Source organism: Simochromis diagramma, unplaced genomic scaffold (genome assembly GCF_900408965.1).
Source record: "Simochromis diagramma unplaced genomic scaffold, fSimDia1.1 OVJJ01000131.1, whole genome shotgun sequence".
NCBI lineage: Eukaryota > Metazoa > Chordata > Actinopteri > Cichliformes > Cichlidae > Simochromis > Simochromis diagramma.
The window spans coordinates 5,887,445-5,913,998 of NW_024387200.1; the positions used below are offsets into that span (position 1 = coordinate 5,887,445).

General features: G+C 40.5%; 1 protein-coding gene across 3 annotated transcripts in view; it reads right to left on the reverse strand.

The window, feature by feature from the left end:
- The window catches only part of LOC120745470 (rho guanine nucleotide exchange factor 28-like), a 41,193-nt gene that overhangs the window by 6,246 nt on the left and 8,393 nt on the right, over positions 1–26,554 (reverse strand). The window contains exons 7-33 of one of the 3 annotated variants that reach the window (XM_040050362.1): positions 25,357–25,540; positions 24,710–24,911; positions 24,336–24,411; positions 23,055–23,101; positions 22,408–22,501; positions 14,538–14,659; positions 13,964–14,346; positions 12,060–12,234; positions 11,533–11,644; positions 11,247–11,327; positions 10,409–10,451; positions 7,897–7,986; positions 7,187–7,310; positions 6,197–6,341; positions 5,876–5,931; positions 4,559–4,616; positions 3,894–4,032; positions 3,130–3,260; positions 2,901–3,041; positions 2,285–2,535; positions 2,085–2,210; positions 1,869–1,986; positions 1,280–1,534; positions 1,113–1,189; positions 820–998; positions 615–712; positions 286–483 (exon numbers count right to left, since the gene is read on the reverse strand). In XM_040050362.1, the coding sequence (XP_039906296.1) occupies positions 286–483; positions 615–712; positions 820–998; positions 1,113–1,189; positions 1,280–1,534; positions 1,869–1,986; positions 2,085–2,210; positions 2,285–2,535; positions 2,901–3,041; positions 3,130–3,260; positions 3,894–4,032; positions 4,559–4,616; positions 5,876–5,931; positions 6,197–6,341; positions 7,187–7,310; positions 7,897–7,986; positions 10,409–10,451; positions 11,247–11,327; positions 11,533–11,644; positions 12,060–12,234; positions 13,964–14,346; positions 14,538–14,659; positions 22,408–22,501; positions 23,055–23,101; positions 24,336–24,411; positions 24,710–24,911; positions 25,357–25,540 (3,705 nt within the window). The remainder of the gene's footprint in view (positions 1–285; positions 484–614; positions 713–819; positions 999–1,112; positions 1,190–1,279; positions 1,535–1,868; positions 1,987–2,084; positions 2,211–2,284; positions 2,536–2,900; positions 3,042–3,129; positions 3,261–3,893; positions 4,033–4,558; positions 4,617–5,875; positions 5,932–6,196; positions 6,342–7,186; positions 7,311–7,896; positions 7,987–10,408; positions 10,452–11,246; positions 11,328–11,532; positions 11,645–12,059; positions 12,235–13,963; positions 14,347–14,537; positions 14,660–22,407; positions 22,502–23,054; positions 23,102–24,335; positions 24,412–24,709; positions 24,912–25,356; positions 25,541–26,554) is intronic. The other 2 variants (XM_040050363.1, XM_040050364.1) reach the window with 2 other exon arrangements.

Here is a 26,554-nt window from a genome sequence, read left to right on the forward strand (position 1 = left end):
CTGGAGGAAAGGCAAATTTTGGTCAAAACTTAGTGTTTTGCAACACTTTTATTTCAATTTATTTGTTGTTTCCTACATTAGCGTGCGATATATAGACTTTTTTATAATTTGCTAATTTATTCAAGTTTGTAATACTAATTAATATACTTGTTAAAACGAATATTTTCGTTATAAGAAATCAACTAAACTTATATTGCAACATTAAAATATTATTTCCCAAGAACATTTCTTTATTTAGAATGCTCTCCAAAATCAAAAATTGCTGCCACACTCGACCTTTCATACCTTCTCTGAGTGCAGCTGTGAGCAGTGAAGAGGCCTGTCTTGGTGTCTCACTGTCGGTGTACGGTACTGATTCTACCAGCAGGTGGCGATGTGGTACAGGTTCTGGTGACTGGAGGGTTAATTCTGTAAGCTCAGCATAAAGCTGTAACTTCTCCTCCAGGCTGTTGCAGATTCGTTGGTCTTGACCCAACAGCGTTTCTACACAAAATGAACGAAAAGATTACGAGGAATGGGTCTTGTTGTGCTTCATAACTGCACAAACTCTCTGTGATATGAACAAATAAACTCTAAAGTAATCTTCTGGTCTCAAACACACTTTCCTTTTTTACCTTGGAACTTGGTGATCTTCTGAATTCTCATTTCTGCAGCTTGCCTGGCTTCCTCGGTCTCAGCACTTCGCTCATCTTCCTCCTCTTCCTCAGGGCAGCTAGTAATTTGTGACAATCGTTAACACACATTAACCGGACCTACACACGGCGTCTAAGCCGCACAAACACTCTAGGTTTGACTTGAATCACATGTGTTTACACGTACCTCTCTACAGCTTGTCGAATGTGTCTCATCCATGCATTCCTCTCCTCTCTGCTGGTGGTATGAACTTCATACATCTCTGGCCCCGCTGAGGATGCAGAGATGAGAAACATCCCTCTCTCTTCATTGGCAACTTCTCTGACGATGAGCTTTTGTAGAGGGATTACTGGAGGCTTCTGGTCCTGTAGGTTGAACCAGATTGGTTAATAGAAAGAGACACATGGACAGACAGTTGAATCTAGTTTCTTTGATTTAAAAGATTTCTTTTTTTTCCAGGGGGAGGGGTTGATATTTACCACAGCAGCAAATATGAAGCGCTGATCTTTCTCTTGCAGGAAAACTAGAATGTCAGTGAGCAAAAGAGCCAACGTATCTGAAAAGAGAAGTGTGGACACAAATAGTTTGATTGTCTAAAACCTAAATAAACAACACATCATAGATCCCGATATGATTTCATATCCACCTTTCAGACGTCCTGTGGCTGTTTTCCAGTAGACCAGCCCTTTGTGCTGCAGATCCCTATGTTTGCTGTGCAGGTCCTGTTTGCGAAACACCTTGCCATTCTTAAGCTTGGCAAAGCTTTTGTTCTCCAGCCGGGCCAGCACTTCCTGAAGCTCCTGAAACTTCTCATATTTATTTACAGTCAGGTCCACTGCTGTAACAACATCACGGATCTGAGCCAGGGCAGTTGACAGGTCAGAGTGTTCTATACTTCCCTCTACGAACAGAAACAATAGCCAGAGGTCATATGAATAATCCAATTTGGAAAACAGCTTTTCAATAATGCAGCTTTTTGTTATGATCTCTTAACTGATAACAGACAAATAAGCAGCATTAAAATGTATTAAAAAAATATTTCCGTTTTAGGTCTTTAAATCAATAATTTTTTAAGACGTGGTTTAAAATGCTAAACTTTTAGGCCAACATTTTGTTATGCAATCACTAAAACTTCCTCTTGCTTTTCATTTGTTCTTCTCCTTTCAACAAATATGCAACAGACTTAACATTTGCATATCTGCAGTTTTGCACAAGTCACAGTAGAGTAGACCCACCCTTGGTATACTGTAATATCCTCTCCAGCAGCACTGGGTACTTGGTGATGCGCTGAGTTACAAGCAGGATAAATTCTGGGACCTCTCTTCGTCTGACCAGCGAGTTATTGCTCTGTTGCTGTGAGAGACAAAGAATTTTAGCTGCTCAAAATATTTAACTGTAATATAACTAATTGGAAAAAAAAAAAAACAGTGGATCTGGATTCAGGGGCTTACCCTGACAAAGTTTTGAAGTTTCTTGTTCTGTTGCTGTAGCTCTTTGAAGACGTTGACAGCTTCGATGTGGTGACTGCAGAACTCTCCATACAAGTTTTTCATCTTCTCAGCATTTTCATCTGAGAACTGAGAGAGACAAGATGCTGAGCACAGATGTCCATCTGAGTATATTTATTTTACATAACTAAATATCAACTAACCTGCTGAAGCAGTATATCTCCAATCCTGTGGATGATGTAATTTTGGGAGTTCTCTGTTTGGGTTTCAGCCTGTCTGCGTTCCTGCAGAGCTCTGAAGAGGTTCCTGTGGAAGACCAGCAGGGGATCCAAACAGGGGAAAATCCGGGCCACACAGTCCCAATCCAGCTGCAGCTCCTCCAGCATGCCTCTCCTGAACACCTCCGACATGACCGTTAGGGTCTGGATATGGTGCAGCTCGGTCTGCATCAGCTCTGAAAGAGGACAGCCAAACTGGGTAACGGATACTGAAATATCTGGCAGGGTTTATGTTTCAAACTGTAGATGCAATGTTTAGTTTGGCAAAGGTTTCTCACAGGCTGAAAATAAACCATCTGCGCTTCACAGGATTTTGATATGTTAACACACAAAGGTTGACAACACTGGTGGTACAAGTAATAATGAAACACATTTCTTTGGAAACTGCAAAAAAGTTAGCTTTTCACTCAGCCCACAGAATCCAACATAATCAGCTATATGATTACAGATGCTGGTTGTACAGTATACAGGGCTTTTATATAAAATATTAAAACAGTATTGTTAATTTATTGTTAATTCCAGGCCGGCTGGATTTTCTCACCATAAATAACATCCTGGCGTTTGATTGTGTGTCTGTCGTGTTGCCTACAAAATTCAGCAGTGATTGCAAGACTCCATGACTCTGCTTCAAGTCCCAGCAGGTCAGCGGACAGGTCGCTCAGTAAAGGAGCATCAACAGTATCTACGTGAATAAAAGCGATGAATAGCGTCTTATTTCTGGATCACTATTACAACTGATGCATGTAACAAGCCTCTCTGTTCTTCCTCACCTTGTGTGGTGATTGGCAGGTCGATAGCTGGGGGAGTCGTTGTGACTGGTGTCCCGTCATCAGACAGTGAGCTAATAGTGCAAGTTGGAGCAGCACACTCAGAGTCCGCACCTACTGAGTCGCTCAGCCGTCTGAGGGAAAGAGAGCCAGGTCAGAAGAGCCTGTGTGAAAATCTAGGTTTCATTTATTTTTAGGCATACTAAAATAGAGTCTGGTTTTTGGAAGTCTCAATTTTGTCCATCCATCCATCCGCTTCAGTTTATCCTTTTCAGGGTCGCGGGGGGCGCTGGAGCCTATCCCAGCTGTCGTAGGGCACAGAAGAATTTTTTTTTTTTTTTTAATTTCCACATGTTTTTTCTACTCCTGGATCTGTGTGACATCAACATAAGGGAGTATCCCCAATGTGGTCATCTCAGATAGATGACCACTGGGAGTACTGGGAGTACAGAATCCCTATCAACCTGTTGTTCAGACCTTCTGTTTGTCAGGGCCAGCCAAGCAGAAGAAAACTGGCTTAAAGGGAGGGGAAGCTACAATGGCTTGTTTCAGACGGTGGATGAACTATGGATGAACCTATAAATCATGGAAAACATCTCTAAAAGAATATGAGAGTAAAAACATGGAGCTGGAAATAAGCATAATAGGTCACATTTAAAAGTAAACAAATTGAATTAAAAGACAAAATTAATGCAGTTCATTCATTCTTAATGCTTTTTTCATACCGGTGGTAATATTTTTCTTTTCCCAGATCATAACCAGCCTACCTGCTGTCTGCAGAGATAGAGAGGCTTTTAGTAAGCGGTGCGACTGTTTCTTTTTTTTCTCTGTTCATTGTTGGAAGCGAAGAGGACGGGCAGGAAGAAGAAGAGAAAATGGAGGATGGTGGGTTTTCTTTGACAGGGTCTAAAAAGGAAGATCAAAAGGAGGAGAAATACGTCATACACTGGAAGCTTTCCCACTCTACAAATAAATATTGCGTGTTTGTTTAGGATTCAGATGTTTTGTTTATATCTATGTAGTCACTGCTATAAAATTTACAGGATCATTAAACTGTTATAATCTTTCACTGTTTAACTGCAGTTTGATTACAGTTGTGACAATACATTGCAGATGTTGACACCTCTGTCTAATACCAAGCACTCAAAGAAGACAGAAAGCTTAAACTGAAGAAATAAAATGATCATGTTAGTGCAAATAGAGCACTCAACCCGTGTTCTCATGCACACGTAAACACAATCCAGACCAGATCCCCCACTGAGGTAGATTAAAATTTAACTTTTTCTTTTTTTTTTAAACAGGAAAGAAAAACAACAGAAGAGGAATGACGAGGGGTGAAGAGCAATGGCTTACTTATCTACTACAGGACAAGGGAGGACAGGTGAAAACTAAATGAATCAAAGACAAAGGGAGGAGCAGTGGGGGCACTCACTCTGCGGGAGAGAAAAGGCCTTGCTCTTCATCAGCAATGCATTCCTGTCTTGCAGTTTCTGGAAATATATAATCATATCGCCATCAAAAGTTGTAAATCTGTGTGTTTTTGCTTTGAATAACAGGAGGATGTGGTTGTAATCACAACAAATTTAGTCAAAACTGGAATCAGTTAAAGAGAAACATGCTGGGAGATATTGTAGTTATGCATGACTAATTTGTGATATCAACACATTCCCGGAGTTCCTTTGTCACCATGTCCAGGAATTTACTCTTCCTGTGGAAAAAAGTACCCACTTTCACTCTGCTCGTGTTTACTAAAGTCACTGACTACTTTTTCTTTGTTTTCCTTCTTTTCTTGCATTTTGCCCTCTTTAGACAACAAAAACAGGGGTGATAAGAGACACAGGAAAACACAAAGGGAATGATTAAAACTAGATAACTAGCTACAACACAGTAACAGACTGAGTGACAGATTTCTGGTTTAGCTAGCATGTACTTAAATGCAATCTGTGGATTTTGGGTCCAAATAGTGCTACACAACAATGTTTTTAGGAGAGTTTGTGTGCACATGTGGGCAGTGGTTTGACACCATTCTGCTAGCTGACATTGAACACAGATGTAAATAATGAACGCAAAACAACCAGTATAGACACGTGTTTTACATACCAAACGTGTTTGCTAGATGTAAAAGTAAATGAATGTGTTGTTTAATGCATAGGGCATAAAATCTCTTTCTACAGCATTCTGGTCTGTTCAGGTAATAAAGGGTCACTACAGTGATGGATAGTTTACAAGTTAACACCTGATGCAGCAGAAGAAAAGCTGTACTTACAATCCAGAGTGTAGGTCAAGCTTTAGTAATGTCAGAGCCTACAGTTTCCATAACACCATCTATAACATAGCAAACCTTTTCTTTCTCATCTATTTATACAGGCTGACTAGTGCTAACTGAAAGTGCCTGACCTATTTTTGTAAAACTGACTTCATCCCTGGCTGACTGTGTAAGCCATACAGAAACGGACAAAGACTTTGTCCCCAAGAAGTCAGCTGACAAATGAAAACATGCGACATTTAAAAAAAAAAAAAAAGAAAAGAGGTAGGACTTTATATTCTGCCAAATATAAAATAACAACATTGTTAACTATGTTAAAACAGCACATCAAACATGAAGCAGTCTGTCACCAGCAGCTGTTTCTTTTTTTTACATTTGTGAAGCTCTCTGGCTTGACTTTTTTCTTTTGTAAAACTATTTTTAAATCAATAATCTTGCTTATTTGCTCTGAGCGCAAACGAGGTGCATTGTGTTAATGATTACCTTTGCACAGGCTGCAACAGACTCCCGACAGTTCTTATGAACATTCAGTAAACAGTCTGCAGACAAGCACATATAAAATGTCAGTTAATTCCATGAACTGAGTTATTACAACATATGTGAATCCAGTATCCAGATGGCAGACAAACTGTTGTTTGTCACTAGAAATGTTGACTTTATGAAAGAAAAAAAAAAAAAATGACTTCATGTCTTATACTGAACAAAACATCACAGCAGCACGTGCAAAGAGATTTAAACAAATCCAAAACAGTTCAGCCACCACAGGACATAAAACAACATCAGCACTGACAGTGTAATACTTACTGGAGCACTGCAACAGCTCCTTCCCAGAAACAGACTTATCACAGGCCACACAAAGAGCAGGACCAGATGGAGACACAGGAACAAACTGATGACCATTAGGAGTGACTGACTTCTCCTTTCCCTCCTTCACCTCTTTACCCTTCACCTGAGAGGCAAATGATAGATATTTTTTAAATGTGCTCATTCAGCTGACAGTTATTGCAGATAATGCCATAATAACATGCAAAGCAGGAGAGTAGAAATAATATGACTCATTGCAGCAGGCAAAAAAAGAGGCTTAAAGCGGCCATCTTCTTGCTGAAAAACACCTGTTAAAGTGAAGTTAGTTGAGATAAAGGGGCCTCTGAGTGAGCCTTTTTGTTTACTTTGTTAAGGTCCATTGGGACTGCTGCTGTTATGGTGCTTTATCATTAGGGGGCACTGGGATGGAGGGGAGGGGGGTGTCCTCAGTGTATGCTGCGATAGAAGAATGTTTATTATCTTTTGAAACTTTGCAAGGAGGTCTAGAAAATGTGTTTGTTTTCTGAGTCTTCATGTGCATTGTGTTTCCGTAAATATAGGGAAACACTGTCGTTAAAGACATGCACATCCTTAAAGACAAGCACATATGTTCACAAGATTAGGAGTGCAGCACAGAATGTGTTTTGGTTCCCCATGCTGTGTGTGTGTGTGGAGCGGGGGTCTACATGTTATGTAAGAGAATATTTTCACTGTGTCTTGTTGCTAAGACCTGAAGAGAGAGAGAATTTTCTGCTTCACCAAATAAAGGCTTGTGCTCAGACAATGGCCCCCCCAGCACAAGAATTCCGACCTGGCATGTCTGAGATGTGTTAAACTTTTACTGCACTGCTTTTAGAAGCCTTTAAGCCGTGTGTGTGTGTGTGGTTTTTTTTTTAATCGTAACCTTTAACTGTAGGCATTTTTAATGACATTTGAGTAGATCTGAAATCACAGCCAGCATGAATTAGAAAGTCCACTGCACTGTCTCACCTTAGTCTTGCTGCGAGTGCTCGACATCCTGCTCTTGAGGAAGCTGAAGGTCCGGCTGACTTTGTACTTCTCTGACTCGACCTTAGATGGGATTATGTATTTATCCCAGTCCTCATCCTCGATCCTGTTTTAGTGTAAATGCTTTAGTCAGAGGTCATTACAACTCCTCACTGCAGTACTACCATCCAACATGCACACACTAACAAAAACACATCATAATTTTAGTAGTTTAATAGACTAAAGAGAGCATAATAAGGTACACTGGTATCATGCTGGAATGAAAGAATGTCCAGACAGTCTTCCAGGACCCCTAGTCTACGGATTATTACTCTTCACAACATGCTCGGCATGCTTGGAAGTCACTATGGACTCTAGTGCATGCTATTTATAGTATGACCTTGCCAAAATGCAATTAATACGTGTCATCTATTTTCAGCGAGTTATGCTAGTTACATTGGGCATTCTAGGTGAAAGGCAACAATGACAGAACGTAAAAAAACAACAACCATGCATTATCACATCAAACCTACAGCAGCCACCCGTCATAAGAAGTGTTAATATAATCTGCTTCTGCAGATTCCTACATCATCAGATGCAGCTGGGAAAAAACCTACATGGTTAATGGGTGAGCTTGGGAACGGTCGCACAGCGGGGTTAAAATGACTTAAGCCACACATGCACATGTGAGGCCATTTAGGTGATTAACATACTCTTTGAGGAACTCTGTGAGGGTGAGGTGTTCGAGTGGTGCGCTGCTCTCCTCCTCTGCTGACTGGGCCCGCTTACGGAAACCCAAAACCCTGCATGGATATAAAGCACCTCAGGCCAAGTTGTTGTGTCTCTTCTCATCAGGTAACTCAAAATGGCAATAATATTCTAAAGTCTACAAGTCATTCCTAGAACAGTGTGGGAATGGAAAATTAAGATAATTACAGGTTTTGCAATGAAGAGTTACACTGGTGTTTGTATTATCTGCTATTTTTAGTTGAACATTGAAATATTAACCAGCGCTTTTTGGGCAGTGGTAGTTAAATCAGATGGATTCTGATATCGTAAAGGACAAAAACAGTTGGTGAGTCTAATCAGGTTGGTGTGGTTATATAAATGTAATTTATCCTAATACAATAATCTAACGGTGTAATATAATTTGATTGCCTAATATGATCTTCTACAGTGTTTCCTCTGTTAGCAATGGTTGTTAGAAAACAAAATATATTAGCACATGATGAATTTATGAGGCAATGAGATGAAATCGATGATAAAATGGATATGGATAGAAGCATTTATTAAATGAAATCAAAACAAGCAATGTTACTACAGTGGTCCCCAACCTTTTTTTTGCCCTGTCAGATGGACACAAGAGCCCCTCATCAGCACCACGTACAAATGTGTTCATTTGACCTCAGTTTAACCTGGACCAGGACTACTTTTAGCTTATCAATTACCTTAACCCCATTCATCTTCCATTCAGGCATACATAAGCCAGGGACATTTTCTATGACATGGGATCACGAGGACTAGTAGGCTAGATTAGCAAACTATCTCAACCATTTTTCCATAACTACCGGCGTACCATTTCAACTATTTACTTTAAATAGCAGCTACTTCATTTAACTGCTATCCATTATGTTTAGTGACCAGTTTCAAATGTTTATTCATTGTGTTTATTTATCCAAGAGCCTATCTTATAATCTCGGCTATTTATTTAAACTGTTAGCAAACAATTTATATAGCTGACAACACTTTTAGCTAATAATTTTCAACCCTTTATTCATAATTTTAGCTCACTTTTTCATCTGCTTTCTAGTTATGTTTAGATATCATTTTGAGCTTTTTAGCTACTGATTTAAACTGTAACAGCCATATTTTCAGCTACCTGTTGTAAAATCAAGCTACAGTCATGTCAAAAAGAAGGTTTCCAAACAAGTCTATGCAGAATACTCAGTGCGAGTACATCCTTGCAAGAAGCTTCTCGGATTTGAAGTGAAAAAGTCCAGTTATTTTTTTTCCCCAAACTCCTTAGACTATATCCTTAATACTTCCATAGAAATTAAGAAGAAGCAGCAGCCAGGTGCAGCTACTTATGATCAAATAGCGCAGGACCTGGTTGGACTGATCATCAGCAAGTGTGACCATCTCTATAAAAGAAGTTTTGTCAGGTGTCTCACAACACAATGTCACAATCTTCAGCAAATTCTCCCCAAAGTCAGGCTGTGCAATGATCAGAGAAACTAAAAACCCAAATTATACATTTTAAAGTGACAGTACTTTTGCGTGGGAACTAATTATTTGTGCAGGGTAACAGTTTCCACACAAATATTAGTAAATGAGACCCAGTGATTCCAAGCAGAGCAGCTAATATACAAAAAGGATTGCTGAAAAGGAAAAGAATCAAGGTGTTGCAACGGCCCTGTCAAAGTCCAGACTTCAACCCCAAAGAAATGCTGAAGTGGAACCTTAAGAAAACTGTGCATAAACAAATAACTGCAAACTTCAATAGGTCAATATTCCTCTGCAACAATGCGAAAAACTGATAAAGTCATAGAAAAAATTATCACTTCAAGTTACTGCTGCTATAGAATGCACATGGGATGTACTCCGTTTTCCAGAAGACTGCATAGTCTTTTTCACACGACTGTACTTTAACCACTTTTCACTTCTTGTTGAGATAAATGATTAAAATCTATTTTAATCAGTTCTGCATGTATTTTGGCTCTGCATACTGTTTAGCTTTGATTAGCTACCCCGGGAAGCACTTGTACACAATGGTTGGGAATCCCTGCGTTACAGAGCAGGAATGTTAAGCAAATGTTAATTCATAGTAACTGTTAAAATCTCTATCCAAGATAAATACTACAGTATGTGCATGCTTCCCTTTCAACATCACTGATGTGGCCTAGAATTTTGCAAAATGTTTGTGAGGTCTGACATACAAGAAAGCCCTGAGTTTTACTGTTTACTCAGGGTTATTTTGAGGTTGTAATCAGAGAATATGCTGGCCCCAGCCTCACAACAGGAAGCATGTCACATCCTGTGCACTTAGACACCAACCACAGGTTTAAAGCTAGGAAAACACATACACACACACGCACAGACCCCCATGTAAACCAATCACTAATCACTGGTCAGCACTGTTGCCTAAAAAGGGAGGAACCTCTGAGCAGGACCCTACACAGTTGAGTGGTTCTTGCCTGAGCTCATGAAATGACACACTGGCTTTACCTCTTTTCTCTGGGTGTCTCAGTCAAGTTGAATGTTCTCTGCTCTGTAATCGACAACAAGGACAAGCATATCAGTATGCCAGACATAGATGTCAATACGGTGCATAGATCCAAAGTGAATCAGCAGAGAGGGTTAAAAAATCTTCCCCATTTAAAATTGAGTCAGAAACTAATATAGAGATCATGGAAAGAGTCTAGAGCCAGCAAACCCCTACAGAGAAAGAACAAACACAGCAGCAAGTCTTGCCTCGAAAAACCAGATGATAGCAACGATGGAAAAAGGAAAAAAAACAAAGAGGAGAAATGCAACATGTACCCAAATGGAAGAATAACAAAAGCTTCAGGACAGGAACAATTCTGCTATTAGATGATCTAAAGGAGATCTTCATTCTTCCAATGCCCCAGTCCTCTTTTGCTCAGTCATTTTTTATATAAGGCAGGAGAACTACTATTTTATTACAAAAAAAAATCTTAATTAGTTTTAGAGAAAACTGTGCATGTAAGTGTACCAAAAATTAAATCCCACAGAAGATGCAGAGCTGCACAATTTATGCAACAATGACAAACATGTTTTTTGTTTGTGTGAAAACATCTGGAAAAATCCTTTTACAACACAAAGTGTAGTAAAATGATTTTGCTTCTCACGAGTTCCTCTTGCAGATTTTTCAGCTTTGCATAAATATACTTTTTACAGTGTGTCATAAAAAAGTTTATAGATACCAGATATGAATTTTAATTGTGCAGCCCTGCCCCATGGTTCACCAGAAAGAGACTGAAACGCTTTTTTCCGACCAGCCCGTAGTATTCAAGCTGTTGCTCGACGTCTTTCTTGTACTTACTAACTTGGTTGAGACGAGAGAGGGATTTAGAAAGAGATAAAGCCTGAAGTAGAGAACGACCGCTGCTGTTGAATGCTCCATCTACACAGGATAAAGCATGACCTTTACTTACAAACACCCTCACAAGCAGATCTATTCTGAAGCAAAGCTGACACAGATATACTTCATGGAGCTTCGGCTGATTTCTGACACCTGTCTGGTCTTCCCACTGTTGAACATGTGGCACATTTGTCCATTCAGCTGCCTCTTGGGAACTATCGGGGCAAAGGGGGCAAAGTTCACTCACCTTCTTCCAAATCAGTGATTGTTGCATCGCGGTTTAGCAGTGGCCGTGACGGCTTTGCTTTAGGGGAGGAGTAGGAGTAGGAGCGAAGACGGACCTCAGCCTCCTCTGGGCTCTAGGTGAGAAAACAAATCACAACAGTAATTAGAAGTTCACAGATTCAATCCTGTGAACAGCAAAATCAGAGTGCATCAGAAACCTGCAGGACAAACAGACCAATAGACTCTGCCCTTTCGTCCATGTTATTGAGCTGTTTATAGTCTGGGCTTATTTACTAAAGATTGTAAGGCAAAGCTGTCTCTTTTGTAATGCTTAGCATACACTGTATGACATGGGTTTTTCATTTTTTCCTACTGAAAAATTGATGATTAATTAAAAAAAAAAAAAAACAGAAGACAATCAAGGAAAATATTCAAATGGAACAAAAACTGTGTCGAGGATATTATGGTGACTTAATAAGACACATTTTTAATTCATAGTTTATACAAGCTTATGATAATGTTTTGTGAACCAGAAGGGAAGGGGTATACCTTGGTTGATTTGTGCGTGATGTCGGAGTGCGTACGACTGAAATCTGGAGAAGCGTCAAAAGAGTCTCTCTCTTCTCCTGAGCTAGAGCGCAGAGTGGACTGTTGCCTTATAGATGAGGATGGGTAGGAATGTCCCAGTATGTCCTCCTCTCCACTGTCACACTCTAGACTAGGGCTGTGCACAATCATACACACACACGGATTTAAACACACACGTGTCTAGGTTAAGGTCCTGTCATTCGCTAAAAGTGACTGACTGTTAATACTTTACTCCACATTATGTTAAGAACAAAATAAAACTGGCTATAAAGATTTACTTAAAAATCCTACTGACAGTGTAACTCTTGGCATCACACATTCACATTTGCAGAATATAGTTGGAGACAAACTGTATTCCGACACCTATCATAAACCAGAAAAATGTGCAGAACCATAACAACACCTATTCTGATTGAAATACTAATAATAAAGTGTGCAAGGACCATAACATCACCAGCTGCTCAGAAGCTCAAGTAGGAAGGGCAAGTTTTAATTCTAAACTGCAGCATTCCACAAAATAACACACTGGATCCTGATGAGCTGTAATATTTTGCAGATGGACCTCATGACCTGAGAATCAGCCCATCAACCATTGATTTTCTACCACTTATCCAGGGATGGGTCGCAGGGCAGCGGCTTAAGCAGTGAAGCCCAGCGCTCCCTTTCCCCAACCATCTCCTACAGCTCTCATCCACAGGAACCCAAGGAGTGTTCCCGGGCCAGCCAAGAGACATAATCTCTGCAGCGTGTCCTGAGTCTACCTTGGGGCTTCATTTCAGTACGACATGCCTGGAACACCTCATCCTAATCAGACGTGGAGGACTAGTGGTTCTACTCTGATTCCCTGCCAAATGACTGAACTTCTCACCCTATCTCTAAGGCTCGAGCCACTCTTCACAGAAAACTCATTACAGACACAAGAAAACCTGTATCTGGATTCTCATTCTTCCATTCCATGAGACCTTCAATTCCCACCTCCAGCATTCCGAGGGAAGTGGGGATGTTGAGTCTGAATGAAGGAGTCCTTTACTTTTATGGCGCTGCTGTTTATGGCATCCGCAGACTTAGTTAGCTTGTGGGATGCCGGAGGCAGCTGACAGGTAGGTGGCAGTAGGTGAAGAAAAATTTGGGTGCAGGAGGAGTCCATTATGTTCAAATCAAACATTGATTTTGACAGTTCTTTTGCCAGACTCTGCATTGCTGAGAAAAATGAAGCAATGTTCAGCAACTTCAGCATGCTTCCTGCCGCTTTCCACACCTTCACTTAAAACAATGCAGGGGGAAAAAAATTATCTTGCTGAAATTCCAAGCAAACTGGAGTCTGCTGTCTTTGTATGGATTAAATGGAAGACTGCTTATCATCCAAGTCAACAAAACCCCACAACACACTTCACAACACACAGTCTGTTTGACCTGCTCCCCTCAGGCAGGAGGCTCCGGTCCATTCGCACCAGAACCTCTCGCCATAAGAACAGTTTCTTCCCCTCTGCTGTTGGACACATGAACAATAACCATATGACTGTTCCCACCACTAACACATGACCCTACGCTGTGTTCACTGCATCATTCCATGTTTGGCACTGATCACCACCTGCACTCATGTATATATCTATCTACTTAGCACTTTTAATTCTTATTTTTATTTTCATGTCTATTTTAGCGTAATTTATGACAGTATGTCTGCACTGAAGCACCGCAGCAATTTCCTAATGTTGTAAACCTGCTCAACATTTGGCAATAAAACCCTTTCTGATTCTGATTCTGATCTGATTCTGATTCTGAAGTGGGTAGGAGTGATCTTTAACATAATCTCAATAGAAGAAATAGTCTAAACCTTTTCAAGAATAACTGCAATTGTGTCCTACCTCAGGCCTCGGCTTGCCTCTGTGAAGCTGCATCCTCTACGACTCAAAGAAGGAGAGCGTGGCAAGCCTGTCTGCGGCTGACGCTTGTGTGCTTCCTCAAACAAACGGAGGGCGGAAGCCAGGGGCGAGGAAGGAAAAGATGGGGAGGAAGCGAAAGGACAGGGGGGAGAGACAAGAGGGGACTGCTCTCTGTGGTTCTCCAGGCCAGAACCTTGGATTCCCCTCAGCCTGTTGTGGGGTGACGATAGGCACCGGCTCTGGGAGCAGTTCCCTGAATTAGGGGGAGTCACAGAGAACGAATCCCAGCTGGAGCTGTCAGCATGAGATGCAGGGCTGACCTCCTCTTCCCCTGGAGAGCGGTATTTAATGTCAGCATCGTCCACCTGGAAAAGAAAAGTGAGAATGCAATGAGAGAGACCCCAAACTGTTCCACCAGATGATTTGCAGCTCATCCAGTGAAACGATTCACATCTTATGAGCAAAGTCTGTTGTTCATGCGCTGTTCTAAATTATATCCCTGTCGTAAACTGCATTTTACCTAATGACACTGTATAGAAAAACTTGAGCAACTCACCTGATCCACCAGCATGGCGTTGGCATACACTTGGTCTTTGCCGTGTATCATCGCTGACAGTCTGGCAGCTGCAGCCAGTGTTGGAGACGAGGCCTGGCTCTCCCTTATGGACTGGCTTTTCTCTACAGAGAGAGAAGAATGCACAGAGAGCCGGGATTTTTCAATATTACATTTAGTTTCCACAGCAACACCAAATAACTTCTCACAAACACGGGAAGTGACATAGACATCCTGGGCAGTTGCTTGTCATTGTTCAGAACTAAGAGTCTCTGTATGCGTTTGTGTGTGTATGAGTGTGTGCATGTATGTGTGTGTGCATGTGTGTGCCTCTATCTGAATGGCTCTTTGCACACACGCGTGAAAGGGCGTGCACGGAGTCGAGAGTACACATCTGTAGGCTTGTTTCTTCTCCACCCTGCCTTCGATGCAGTGGGTGAGTGGAAATAACTCCTGGTGAGCACACAGTAGCATTGAGAGGAACCCTTTCAACACAGAAGAGCCACTGTGAGCAGCAGCCTGGTTTTACTGTTAAACGGGGAAAAACACTCCTGCTCTCAAAACACGCAAAGCTCCCTCTGGGATGTTGCTCTGTATAAAGCACACACACTCTCCACGACTCAGTTTCTTATGAAGTATTTCAGGTTTGAAAATAACCGATTCACATAAACAAAGAAGGTAAAAGTTACCAGTAATACTACACATAACAATTAACCTTTGGTAAGACGCTAATGGGCACATTATCTTTTAAGAAAGTTTAAATGCTCTATACAAACTAGTTTTTTACTAATAACAACAACAATAAAATAGTCATTATTTATAGAGTACTATTAAAATGCAACTTAAAATGATAGTGGCAGCAAAATAAACACATAGGTCATAAAATCATAATTTTTTTACACACAAAAAAATATATATAAAATGGTTAGCGTCAGATAAAAATCCTCAAAAGCTACAAAACAGCTAGAAATCAGGTGAGACTGAATAGTCAACTGCTGCTTTTAATGTGAAAAATAACCACAGTAACAATTATTTTCAAACTTACTTGTGAATTCTGACTGCTCATAAAAAATCTCTATTAAACACTAACCAGGTACACTGACTTTACTTTTTTTTAATATAGTTTTTTTTTTTTTACTGCTACTAGATAACCATCAGCAAAATGTGTGTTTCTGCCAGTGTTAGGTAATGTTACTTTTAAAAGTAAAATGCTTAACAAGCTACAAGATTATTGTTTTACATTCTGTTAACTTCCTCAAAGTGAAGGTTTCTCTTTTCTATGCCATCTCGCTAGGTGAACTACACATGTGCACAAGTAGCAGGAACAGGACAAAAAGAGCACAAATGTTTCAGCGATTGCCTTTTTTGATTTCAAAGCATCAAAGTGAAAATGGGACGTACAGTAAAATGATTGGTTAATCGCCAAAGTAAGTCAATTTATGATTACCTGAACTGCGAAACTACCACCATTACATTACATTACTTGTTAACAAAAGAAAAAAAGTCGAGGAATTTACATTAAGCTGAAGATTCAACAGAAAAATCTAATCACACCAGCAGCTGGTGCATTTCTGGTCGTAGTAACCAGAAGAGGAGGTCTCATTAGCGCAGTTACATTATTAAGCTAATAATAACATTCTCACCTTGCCGTGACCGAGCTTTGCCTCCAACAGTGTCTTTGGCACTGCTGTTTTAAATCTCAGCTCATCAAGCAGTTATTAAAGCAAGACTCAACATTCTTCTTTTAAAGTAAATCAATAGTTTATCCATTGTGTCCAAGCTGCCAGCACTGCAGAATAATAATAAAAAAGGCATTCAGCAACTGTAACAGTGAATAAATCAAAGAAGAAACTGGCTGTGCTTCCTATATGCTGCAAGTTAGATAAATATGAGAGGCAAGAGGGAGCTGAGCTAACACTGATGAGGACACCAGATGATTCCCATTACATCCATGTTAAACATAAACGAATTAACCCAAGTTTAAGTACTGCAGCATATACAGAGACGACTGCACATCACTCCAGGACAGCCAAAGTTTTTATATCTCTCAGTGAAATTCTTACATTTTTACAACCTGATTCTCCGTTGTTAAAAACGTCTGGATTCTCTTAGTTCCACCTGAAGAGATTATACTGTATATGAACCTCAAACCAAATTCACTGTACCTGCGCAAAGTCACATAAAACTTTCTGCTATGTAGAAAAGGATTCGTTTTAGTCCAACATCAAATCCACAGAATGGGGTTAGATTCTGGATGTGGGTCAAACTGCTGTTTGAAAGCAGATATCATTTCATATAAACCTACTTTAGGGACTTGACAGACAGACCTAATAGTTCAGGCTCTGGGCAGGGTCCAAAGCCACAGCTGGCTGCTGTGGCCTCAATCATTCACACACCTCTGACCCATAAATTCTGGCTCAGTGAACATTACTGTCGGGCAGTGTGATCTGTGTTTAACATTAGTTAACTGGGGGAATAACAGAAGCAGGGTGTTCATATTGCCAACAAGTTACAAAAGCAAAAAGTAATTCGTCCTGCTGGAAAAGCTGTCTTTATTCCCGAGGCAGAGTAAGCAGTCAATCAGCTGTGACTTGAAAGGGGATGTTTTTTTTTTTTTAAAGAAAAGCAGAGCAGTATGCGGATCTATTTATGTAGGATTTCTGCTCGCTAAAAGTAAAGCTGAAGTGATGTGATATTCAGAGCATGTCCCTTAGTGAGAAGCAACCGTATACAGTAGCAATGCCTAAAGTAGCAGCAGCGAGAAAAACAGAGACCGAGAGAGACTCTATAGCAAAACAGACAAAGACAGCAGTCAGTGCCAGGTTTCCAGACCAGGGCAGTTAAACACAGAGAGTGACCCTTCAACCCATGCACACCCCTGGGAGAGGGAGACCGAGGTAGGCAGGATGAAGAGGAGGGGGAGGCAGCGCAGCCACAAGGCTTCTTTCTCAAGGTTCACTCCTTTTAGAAGCTGTAGGGCAAAACATAAAATTCAAGATAAACATACAATAACAATGATTAATCGTATAAACACCTAGGCTTGCTTATTATAATTATAAATGGATTATTTGTTCATGCTGTTCCTTCTTTTATGATGTAACTTGCTTTACAAGGACCACACTAAACAGCTGTCACTTTGATGAGAGCTGAAAGTAAAATAACAAGCCAAGTCTCAAAGAATCACAACAGGAGGTCTTATTACCTTATAAAAATAGGGGAGGCATTTATTTAACTTTAGTGTTCGGGACTTTTAAATCATTAGAACAATTGTCCACCAATATCCACAAAACCACTCTGAGTTATGACACCTGTGGTCAAACATCCCAATCCAAGCATCACAGGCCCATTGTATTTACAGGAAAAGGTGAAGCCAGAACGAGCCGTGCAACTCTCAGAGCAAAGAAATAAACGTCTGTCTGTGCACACCTGAAATCACATTTCACTTTGCAGGTGTATTGTTAGACCAGAAAAAAAAGAAAGTCGAAATCGAGTAGAAGCAGTTCAGTTCAAAAAGTTGATGCAGTGCCACCGTTTCTGTTCCTCGTTGAGAGCGCATGGGCCAGCAGTGTGTATAAAGCTAGCCTGTGTCAATCACAATTACAAAGCAATAACATAGATAATCTTGCAGAGGTTTATGGTGAAAGATGAGGAAAAGACAACTGGAGCTGAGCCATGACACAGCCGTGGCAGTAACATAATCTTTCCCCGTGTCTGTCTCTCTGATCCTAACTCCCTCTCTCTTTCTCGCTTCTCCCAACAAACACAGAATCACTTGCACACAAGCAACGAACTGTTTAACCACTCTGGTTTAATCATGCACTATTTTTAGCATTTAATTTAACTCTCCCATGACTAACAATGAAATAACAAATTTTTATGCCAGGATGAAGTATTAACCAGATTTTGGTTCCATGCCTGATAATAAACCAATACTCAATTCAATCACAGTCACTTTTTCACTGACACCTAAACAACCAATTAGAGCTATCAAGTGCAGTTCCCTGAGGCTAGGGATATGACCGCACATATTAAACAGTGGGCCTCCCATTTGCACTGCAACCTAGCAGTCACATGAGGCCACGACTTCTCAGCAGGGTTTAGATGCACACAACAGTTTGAAGATGGCGAAAGCCCCAAACCACTCACTCAGCCTCGAGTGGACATCTGACATTCCCCAACATACTGTCAGGTATCAGGTTACATCACTGGTAAACATGCAGTTAGCTCTCTCTGACAGACTCGGTGCTGCAGTGGATGTCTGTGAGTAAGAGTGTGTAATGGGAAAAGTCTAATTTTAACTTTATTGTTCCACAGTGAATGGTGAAACATGCCTGCCAACAGGGCATTTAGAAGTTAAGTCCTGAGTTTGCCAGAAGAGCTGCCTAATCTGTGTTTAAAAAGTTAACATTTTTCACTTTAAAATGATTCCACATGTTTTTCCAAATCTTTTTTGTGTCTGTCAAACACTGCAGACATCAACATGTCAGAAATGTGTTTTAAGGACGTCAATGACAGTGAAGTGAAAAGTGAATTAAGATTTGTGGACACTCGCAGAACTATACCTGTCAAAGCGACAGAATAGCAAAACTACTTTTAAATATGGTTTTTAATGCTGCGTTACCTTTTTTCCCCATCTTCCGGCGCATCCTCATCTTGGGAAAAGAAGGCCAGGAGTAGTTGAAAGGGCAGTCGGAGTCAGAGTCCATGAGTTACGATCTTATAGAAAATCTTCATCCGAACAGTTCGATGTGTGTGATGAATAAATGAGCAGTTACGTCTATTCCCACATGGCTGAACAGACTGCGGACTAGCTGTAGCACTCACTCTCCTTTTTTTTCCCGGAGCCCTGCTGCAGACACTCTGACACTTCAGGAGTGAGCCAGCATGTTCCCCTCTGTCTCCCCCAACCACCCCTCCCCCTAAACTACTCCCCTTCCCCCTCCACAGCTCTCAACCAACTGTCCAGCAGAGCCGGGGCTGAACTCTTTCTTTCTGAGTTTCCTCTCTGTCTGCTCTTCTTACATCTGAGAAAACTTTTAGGTAACTAAGTCAGTCTCTGCCTTCTTTGCTCATATACCACACACGGTCATGAGAAAGAGGGAGCGAGATATACACATGCTGACAGCAGCAGAGGGAGGAGGGTATTGACAGCTGAAAGGAGGGACTGAGGAAGGGAGAGAAACAGTCAAATATAGGAATGACTTTAGAACCGGCAGCGAAGAGAAACATGAAGCCAGACTGCTTATTGAAAGTGAGTCTCAGACATGATAGAAATCATTAACCCTGTGAGTCCATAACTGTCTCGGAGAGATACCAGGCTGCATAGCTGAACACTACCCAGTTAAAGGCACTGGCAATTCATCCCAAATATGCCTAATGCCATCTGAAGAGAGTCCTTCTCAATCACTCCATTCTCTCGTTCTCTATATTTTAGCATGTCAAAGCCCAGCTGAGAGGGGAGGAGGGACTGCCAGGTTAGCAGCTTCTCCATGGAGACAGCACAGAGAGCTGCTGCTGTTTTCTTCATCCATGTTTCCTCCTCTTGCCAAACTGCAGGAGTACAGTGCTCCAAATGCAGCAGCACAGATACAAGTGAAGATCAGCAAAAAGGATGGTAAAGAGGATTTACAAGACAAACTGGACAATGGCACTGTGAAAAGAGGTCAAGCATGGGTTTACAAATGCACATAAATGAAGGAATGTGAAAAACAGAGAGAGAAAAAGGAGATGAGATGGGTTTTGCAAGCAGAATATACGCGAAGAGTAGAAAAAGAGGTACACTGTGACTATAGAAAGTTTCTGTGTATGTGCATGGGGAGGGGTGATGGAGGGTGTTGGCACCGGGCTAGTGAACATTAATGCTGCCTTTGTGAGGTCTGTGTGAGGTTTAATCCTTTTTTCCATTCTCCAATTAGATCCCACAGTCGGGGTCGCAGACTCTTCTCTGCGCTCCTGGTGCTGCACTTATCGTTTGTTGACACCCTGCCAAACTATCCATATCATAAATCCCTTTCTCTCACAGTTTCCCCCCTATTACACACACACACATAAACACACACTGCTTTAACACTCCTCTGCTCTCCTTTCCCTGGAGATCTCAACAAGCTGCTGGAAAACTGCATTCAGCAAAGCCCTGGCAACCCCCATTCAACCACAAACACCCCCTTTTTACTTCCCTATACCCCTGTCCCACTCAGAGCACTCTTCCCTACTGAATTCTTCCAATCAAATACACAAGTGAACACACACGCACACAGAAACTTCTTCCCTCTCCTCAACTGTGGAGGAGAGCAGCGCTCCTCGGGATGAAGTGGCCTTTGCTATTTGTTCGCTAAACTCACATTAAAATGCTGACCTGGAAGGATGTGATGGGGAATGGTATGTGTATTCGTCTGTATGTAGGCATTTGGGTGCAAGAGTGTGTTTTGGGTGGGGTATTTAAATATCGGGGGCATTAGGAAGGCAGAGATGGGGGAATGTGTGACTGAAGAAGACAAACAGTCCTTTATCCCTCTCAAAAAAATCCAAATTATCATATGAATCTTGAAAAGAGTAAAACCTTTAAAAAAAAAAAAGTTTTCTATATACATACAGTCATGTCAAATAAGTTACAGTAATCTGAAATGGAGACAGGAAAGATGACATCAAGAAGATAGGGGAAAGATGACAGCTACATTTGAAATTCCTCATCCCTAGCTGAAGCGCTGGATACACAAGTTCTGTCTGTGTACCCGATGACGCATTCGCTCAACGTATGCAGCCATATTGTTAGTGTTAGCAAACAGACCAGAATCACAATATAAGCTTCACTACTTCACTAAAAAATGTAAAAACCTTCTAGCCACTCACGATACCTGACAGGCCTGGAATGTTTACTGAAGAATTTAAATTCTTTAAGGGTCAAATGAGCACCTTTATCCCAGAAGAATGGCATGTATGAAACCTGAGTCATTTCCAGTCTGAGCTGTGTTCATTCAAACATGACCCACTGAGGGGAAACTTGTGCAAAACATCATTCAAGTGACCGATATTATTTGATCTGAGCCACAGAAGGTGATTTAAGGGGTCAAAAGAGGCCAGAGGGAGGCAGACATCACAGGCTACACGAAAATGATGAAGAGCTTCCACTCAGCTAACAAACACAGAGAAACATGCACACAGAGGACAAAATGGCTTAACCATTTAGCATGAAAAACTACACTCACCACAGGATGCTAAGATTACAGATGTTCAGTGCCAAGTGTTATAAAGTCTGAAGCCTCGGCTTGTAACCACAGCATTCTTACACTGAGGCATCAGTCTGGTCTGCAGTAATACCAGCCAATTATTAACCCACAGGATGTTCCCACTCTCAAATCCTTCCTCTTGCAATCCAGGAGTACATCAGAGTGAAGCCACCTTCAGCCATTTAGTCAGGAATTGGCTTGGTTTGTTTCTGGTCTCCTGTCACTACTGGCAGAAGCAGGATGACTCAGGATGAAGTGTTCATAAAAATAAATTAAAAAAAAGATCCTGCTCGGTTCAACAATAACTGTAAACACAGAGTGACACGACTAAAAAAACTTCAGGGAGAGGGGGGCAAGACAAGCCAGGGGCCTGAAATGTGATCCTATAGTCAGCGGGGACAGTCGGCAGCCATAGATGATGGTTAGAGTTCCAAGTTCTGTTCAGGAAAGGAAATGTTTCCTGCAGTTTGAACTCACTCAATAATTTGAAGCTACTTGGATAACTTCCTATGAACATAACAGCACCTAAAACAACAGTGATCGATTTCCGTCTGCACAAAAGTTGATGTACCACAAACTGTACAATTAAAACCACAGCTAAAAACGGACTTCTAAAAAACCAAAATTACTTTGAAAGAAAATCTTACCAGAGTCAGACTGTGAAGGCTCGTCTTCTTCGTCCTCCTCATTCAGACAGAACATCAGCGGCTCCTCGTATACTTCGGAGTAGAAACTGGGAACCTTTAACGAAACAGCATGCACATTTCCAGCATACCACAAAAACTGAAAAAAACGAGTAGAACTAAGTAAAAAAACACAAGTGTTTGGCGAGTGCCTAGGTGTGTGAGACAGATCAATTAGTTAACCATCTGTAACACATTAAACTGTTCCTACTGGATGACCAGAATCATGTGCACACACCACACCTCTCAAAACACGAAACACACACTTGACCGCTCACAAAGTCAGCTATTCAGTGGTGTGTGCAAGGTGCCAAATCCAGCACCTTGACAATAAGAGTGAAAAAAAAAAACAACAACTGTGGAGCATTGAGAAGCAGACAATGCTCCACAGTTATTGTAGCAGTGCTTGCCACTAGCTGGTACAGATGTTCATGGAAAGTGAATAAGTGTTTTTAAAATGCCACCTGTAATAACATATTCAGGAAAATTGGAAGGAACGCCTCTTGTTGCACGGAATTTGTCAAGAATATTCGGATCATATTGTAATCCATAGACTTGTACGCATGTGAATCCTTATAAAAATGTTTTACTGCCATGCGTTAAATACTTACATTCTCTTCAACGGCAGAGTTTTCTCCATTTATGTCAGGATACAGTGCTGAAAAAAAGACAACATTTTCAGACACAGCCATCAAACTTCAAAAGAAACACAAGTAAGCACAGATGCTTGCCAGTTTTTAATGATCCCACGTAAACGCAGGTTTTTGTTTTCTTTTCATAAACCTGGGGGATTTATTTATTTTTACTGTGTGGCCTTGATCTCCATTTTCATTTAATTACCATGTTCATCCTAGATCAAAGGGCACGGTGTATGATGGCTTACCAGTAACAAGGCAGAAATACATGGAAATTAGTGTTTGGGTGGTTTGATTAGTGGCCTTGGGTGATGTTGAAAAATGAAGGCAGGATATGTAGCAGAAGTGGCCCATAAAAGATAGATAGGCTGGAACAGAGTTTCAGAGAGAAGAGAAAAAGTAGTGCCAGAGCTTGAGAGACAAAGACAGAGGGACAAAAAAAGAGAAGGATGAAATATTTCAAAAATAAAAACAAAACTAGCTCAGATACTGTCAATCACACTAGTGATGTGGCTTGGGATCTCAGTGGAATATGCCAAATATTAGTGGGTAAACTGCTTTAAAATTCCCTACTTAATGTCCACAGGCCTTATGTAGGGAATTTGTATAAGAATTTTTATGCCATGCTGAGTTTTCCTGTAGCACCAGGAACAGGTCAAAGTTTTTATTCATCTATTTAAATATCCTTAAATATCCACATTTAAAAACAAGGCCTACATCAGATTTGAAGAACTCTTTATTTTACTGAGCTTCCTTTATATCTGCTTGATGAAGTAGTAAATCCATCCTCTACTCTTTATCCAAATCTACCACTGGAAGGAATGATTAAGCAGACTTGCCCAAAACTTCCCACATTTTATTTTATAAACAAAATATCTTCAACTAACTTGTTTTTTAAATGATTATGTTTGATGAGAAATACTTTTAAGCAGAAAGTTTTGAAGTAGACTGTTGTTATTGTTTTTAATTATTTCCCTGATAACTGACTAACGATTGATCATCTATTCAGCAAAGAAATGACAAACCGCCACCTTCATACAGTTGATTTGTTTTTTGCCATATCTTTGCAGTACCCACAAAGCCCAGATGAGGGCAGTCAATTTCTACTGAAGTCTGCATGACACCACAGTGTGTAGATTCAATACAGTGAAAAATAGCAAATCATCTCAACATGAAAGAGGAGAGCTAAGACTGCATGGTTTAGTTTAATCAGGCCTCCAAATCTCACAAATCAGACAGATTGAATGTGTATGATACCACTGTCTGCAGGATCATCCACTAGTTCTTCCTTCCCTAAGATCGTCTCCACCCGCTCCCTCCTTAGTGCTTTGATCTGTAGGAAAAAAAGCAGCATTTAAATCAAAAGATTCGGTAAACTGAGAAAGTATTGTATTTATGGGTTTTGATTTTTCTGTTTAGTTAGTTGCACACCTGCTACCTAACCTTAATTTAACAGTACCTCTAAGAACCTTGAACAAAAAAAAAAAACATCCTCAACAAAAGCTTAATCTGTAATTTTTTCTGTTTTGCTTTTATATAATTGTAATCAACTACCTTTTTCTAATTTATTCTTGTGTTTACAAATATCACCTTTACAATCTTTACGACCATCATAATATTGTTCTGCTCACCCCTCTGAGGAAGTCCTCATCTCTCAGTCGCTCTCTGAGAAGCAGGATGTCAGCATGTCGGCTCTCCTCCGAGCTCCACCTCAGGTTTTGTCTGACAGTCAGAGTCAGGTTCCCCATGTCATGACAGAACCTAAGCAGGCGAGATCTGTCCGCCCACACCTGGGAAAGACCAGCGGGAGGTGTAGCTAGTGGATTGGGTGGGCTGCAAAACAACAGAAAAAAAATATTAGGCATTAGGGTTGATATTTCGAATACAGTTTTTACTATTTTCCCAAACTTCTTTAACATATTGCATATCACATTTACTGTCATTAAGTGCATATGATCTGGTCTTGCACCCAAAATAAATTATCCTGTAATGGTGTGGATCCAGTTAGAGGTGGAGTTTTCAGGTAACACAAACAGGTGACATATAATAACAAAATGCACTTCATCACTTCAATATAATCACAGTATTTTGGAAATTTAGAAATGGATGGATCGGATAATAGCAAACATAAAACTGGGTCGTGTATAGTTGAAGGAAAGTTTTCCCTTACTGTGGAGCACAGGAAACTTCTACACTGAATACACAATGTTTTATCAAAACAGTCATTCATTTGTCAGAGTCTCTCCTGGAAGCACCTCGTTAAAGTTTATAATCTTACTTGGAGAGCAGCTCCAACAGTTCAGTGTTGCCTGCTGTCTGTGCCAGCTGCAGCGGCGTGACTCCATTTTCGTTTGGCAGATTGACAGCCATCAAACCCCCAGGCTGGCAAAGCAACAGCTCTGCAAGTCGACACATACCCCATCGAACAGCTAGGTGAAGGGGAGACTCTCTGGGACAGTGCTCTGGAGAATAGGGAGAAAAATATATTACAATTTTAAAAAATGACATCTCTGAAGACATGAAAGAATGCAGCGGGATCCAAGACAACTGCTTAACCAGGAATGTGAGACTCACAAAAACCAGGAGGAAACTAGCATGTCAGAAATCTGGATAACCGTCTAATTAGGATAACTATCTGAACTGTCACTAACTGATTTCTATTCTTACACAGCACTGGATCCCTCTGGTCCACTGACCTATTTTAAGGCAACAGAAGCCTTTTAACAAGATCGTGACAACAGACAGTCTACAAATGTGACGACTTCTTAGATTTGTGTCTGCAATTTAATGCAGTCCGACAAGATTTCTATCTGTACCAGATAAAACTGCTCCAGCCGAAAAACATTTTACTCTCTAACAAGTTTTTTATAGATCTTATTACTATTCCTTAAAAGAGAGAATAAGTTTACTTTTAAGGAAGTACGTTAGTTAACTCAGATATAAATTACAAATGCTGTCTGAAAAGAATAAATTGCAGGAAAAATATACAAATATAACAGAAGCAACACTTGGTATCACTTAAAATTGTCATCTCATCATAAAAATGGTAGTTTTTTTTTTTTTTACATTGTGATACCATACAGTTTGCCCTTTTTACTGTAATGGGTAGTTGTGTAAAGATTAAGAAATACCCGCAGGATGATGAGAAATGAGTCAAGCTCTGTGCAAGAGCACTTAAACTTCAAATAATTCAGGACTGTATCACCTTTTCAGAATCACAATATTTCTAAGCTGACAACTAGGGTATTTCCCTTTACAGAGGATAAAACATACTTTAGAGAAACTAAACTGAAACTTCAGTCCCAAAAGTAGAAATAAAGAGAATACACCTGTGACTTCCAGTTATACTAACTAAAGAAAAGGTTTTTATAAAAGAATCAGAATGGTCCCATGTTTAGTTTTTCTCTTCCTTTTATACTTTGATGTTTCTATCACGATGCATAAGTGCATCATGGATTTACATGGGTTCACACTGA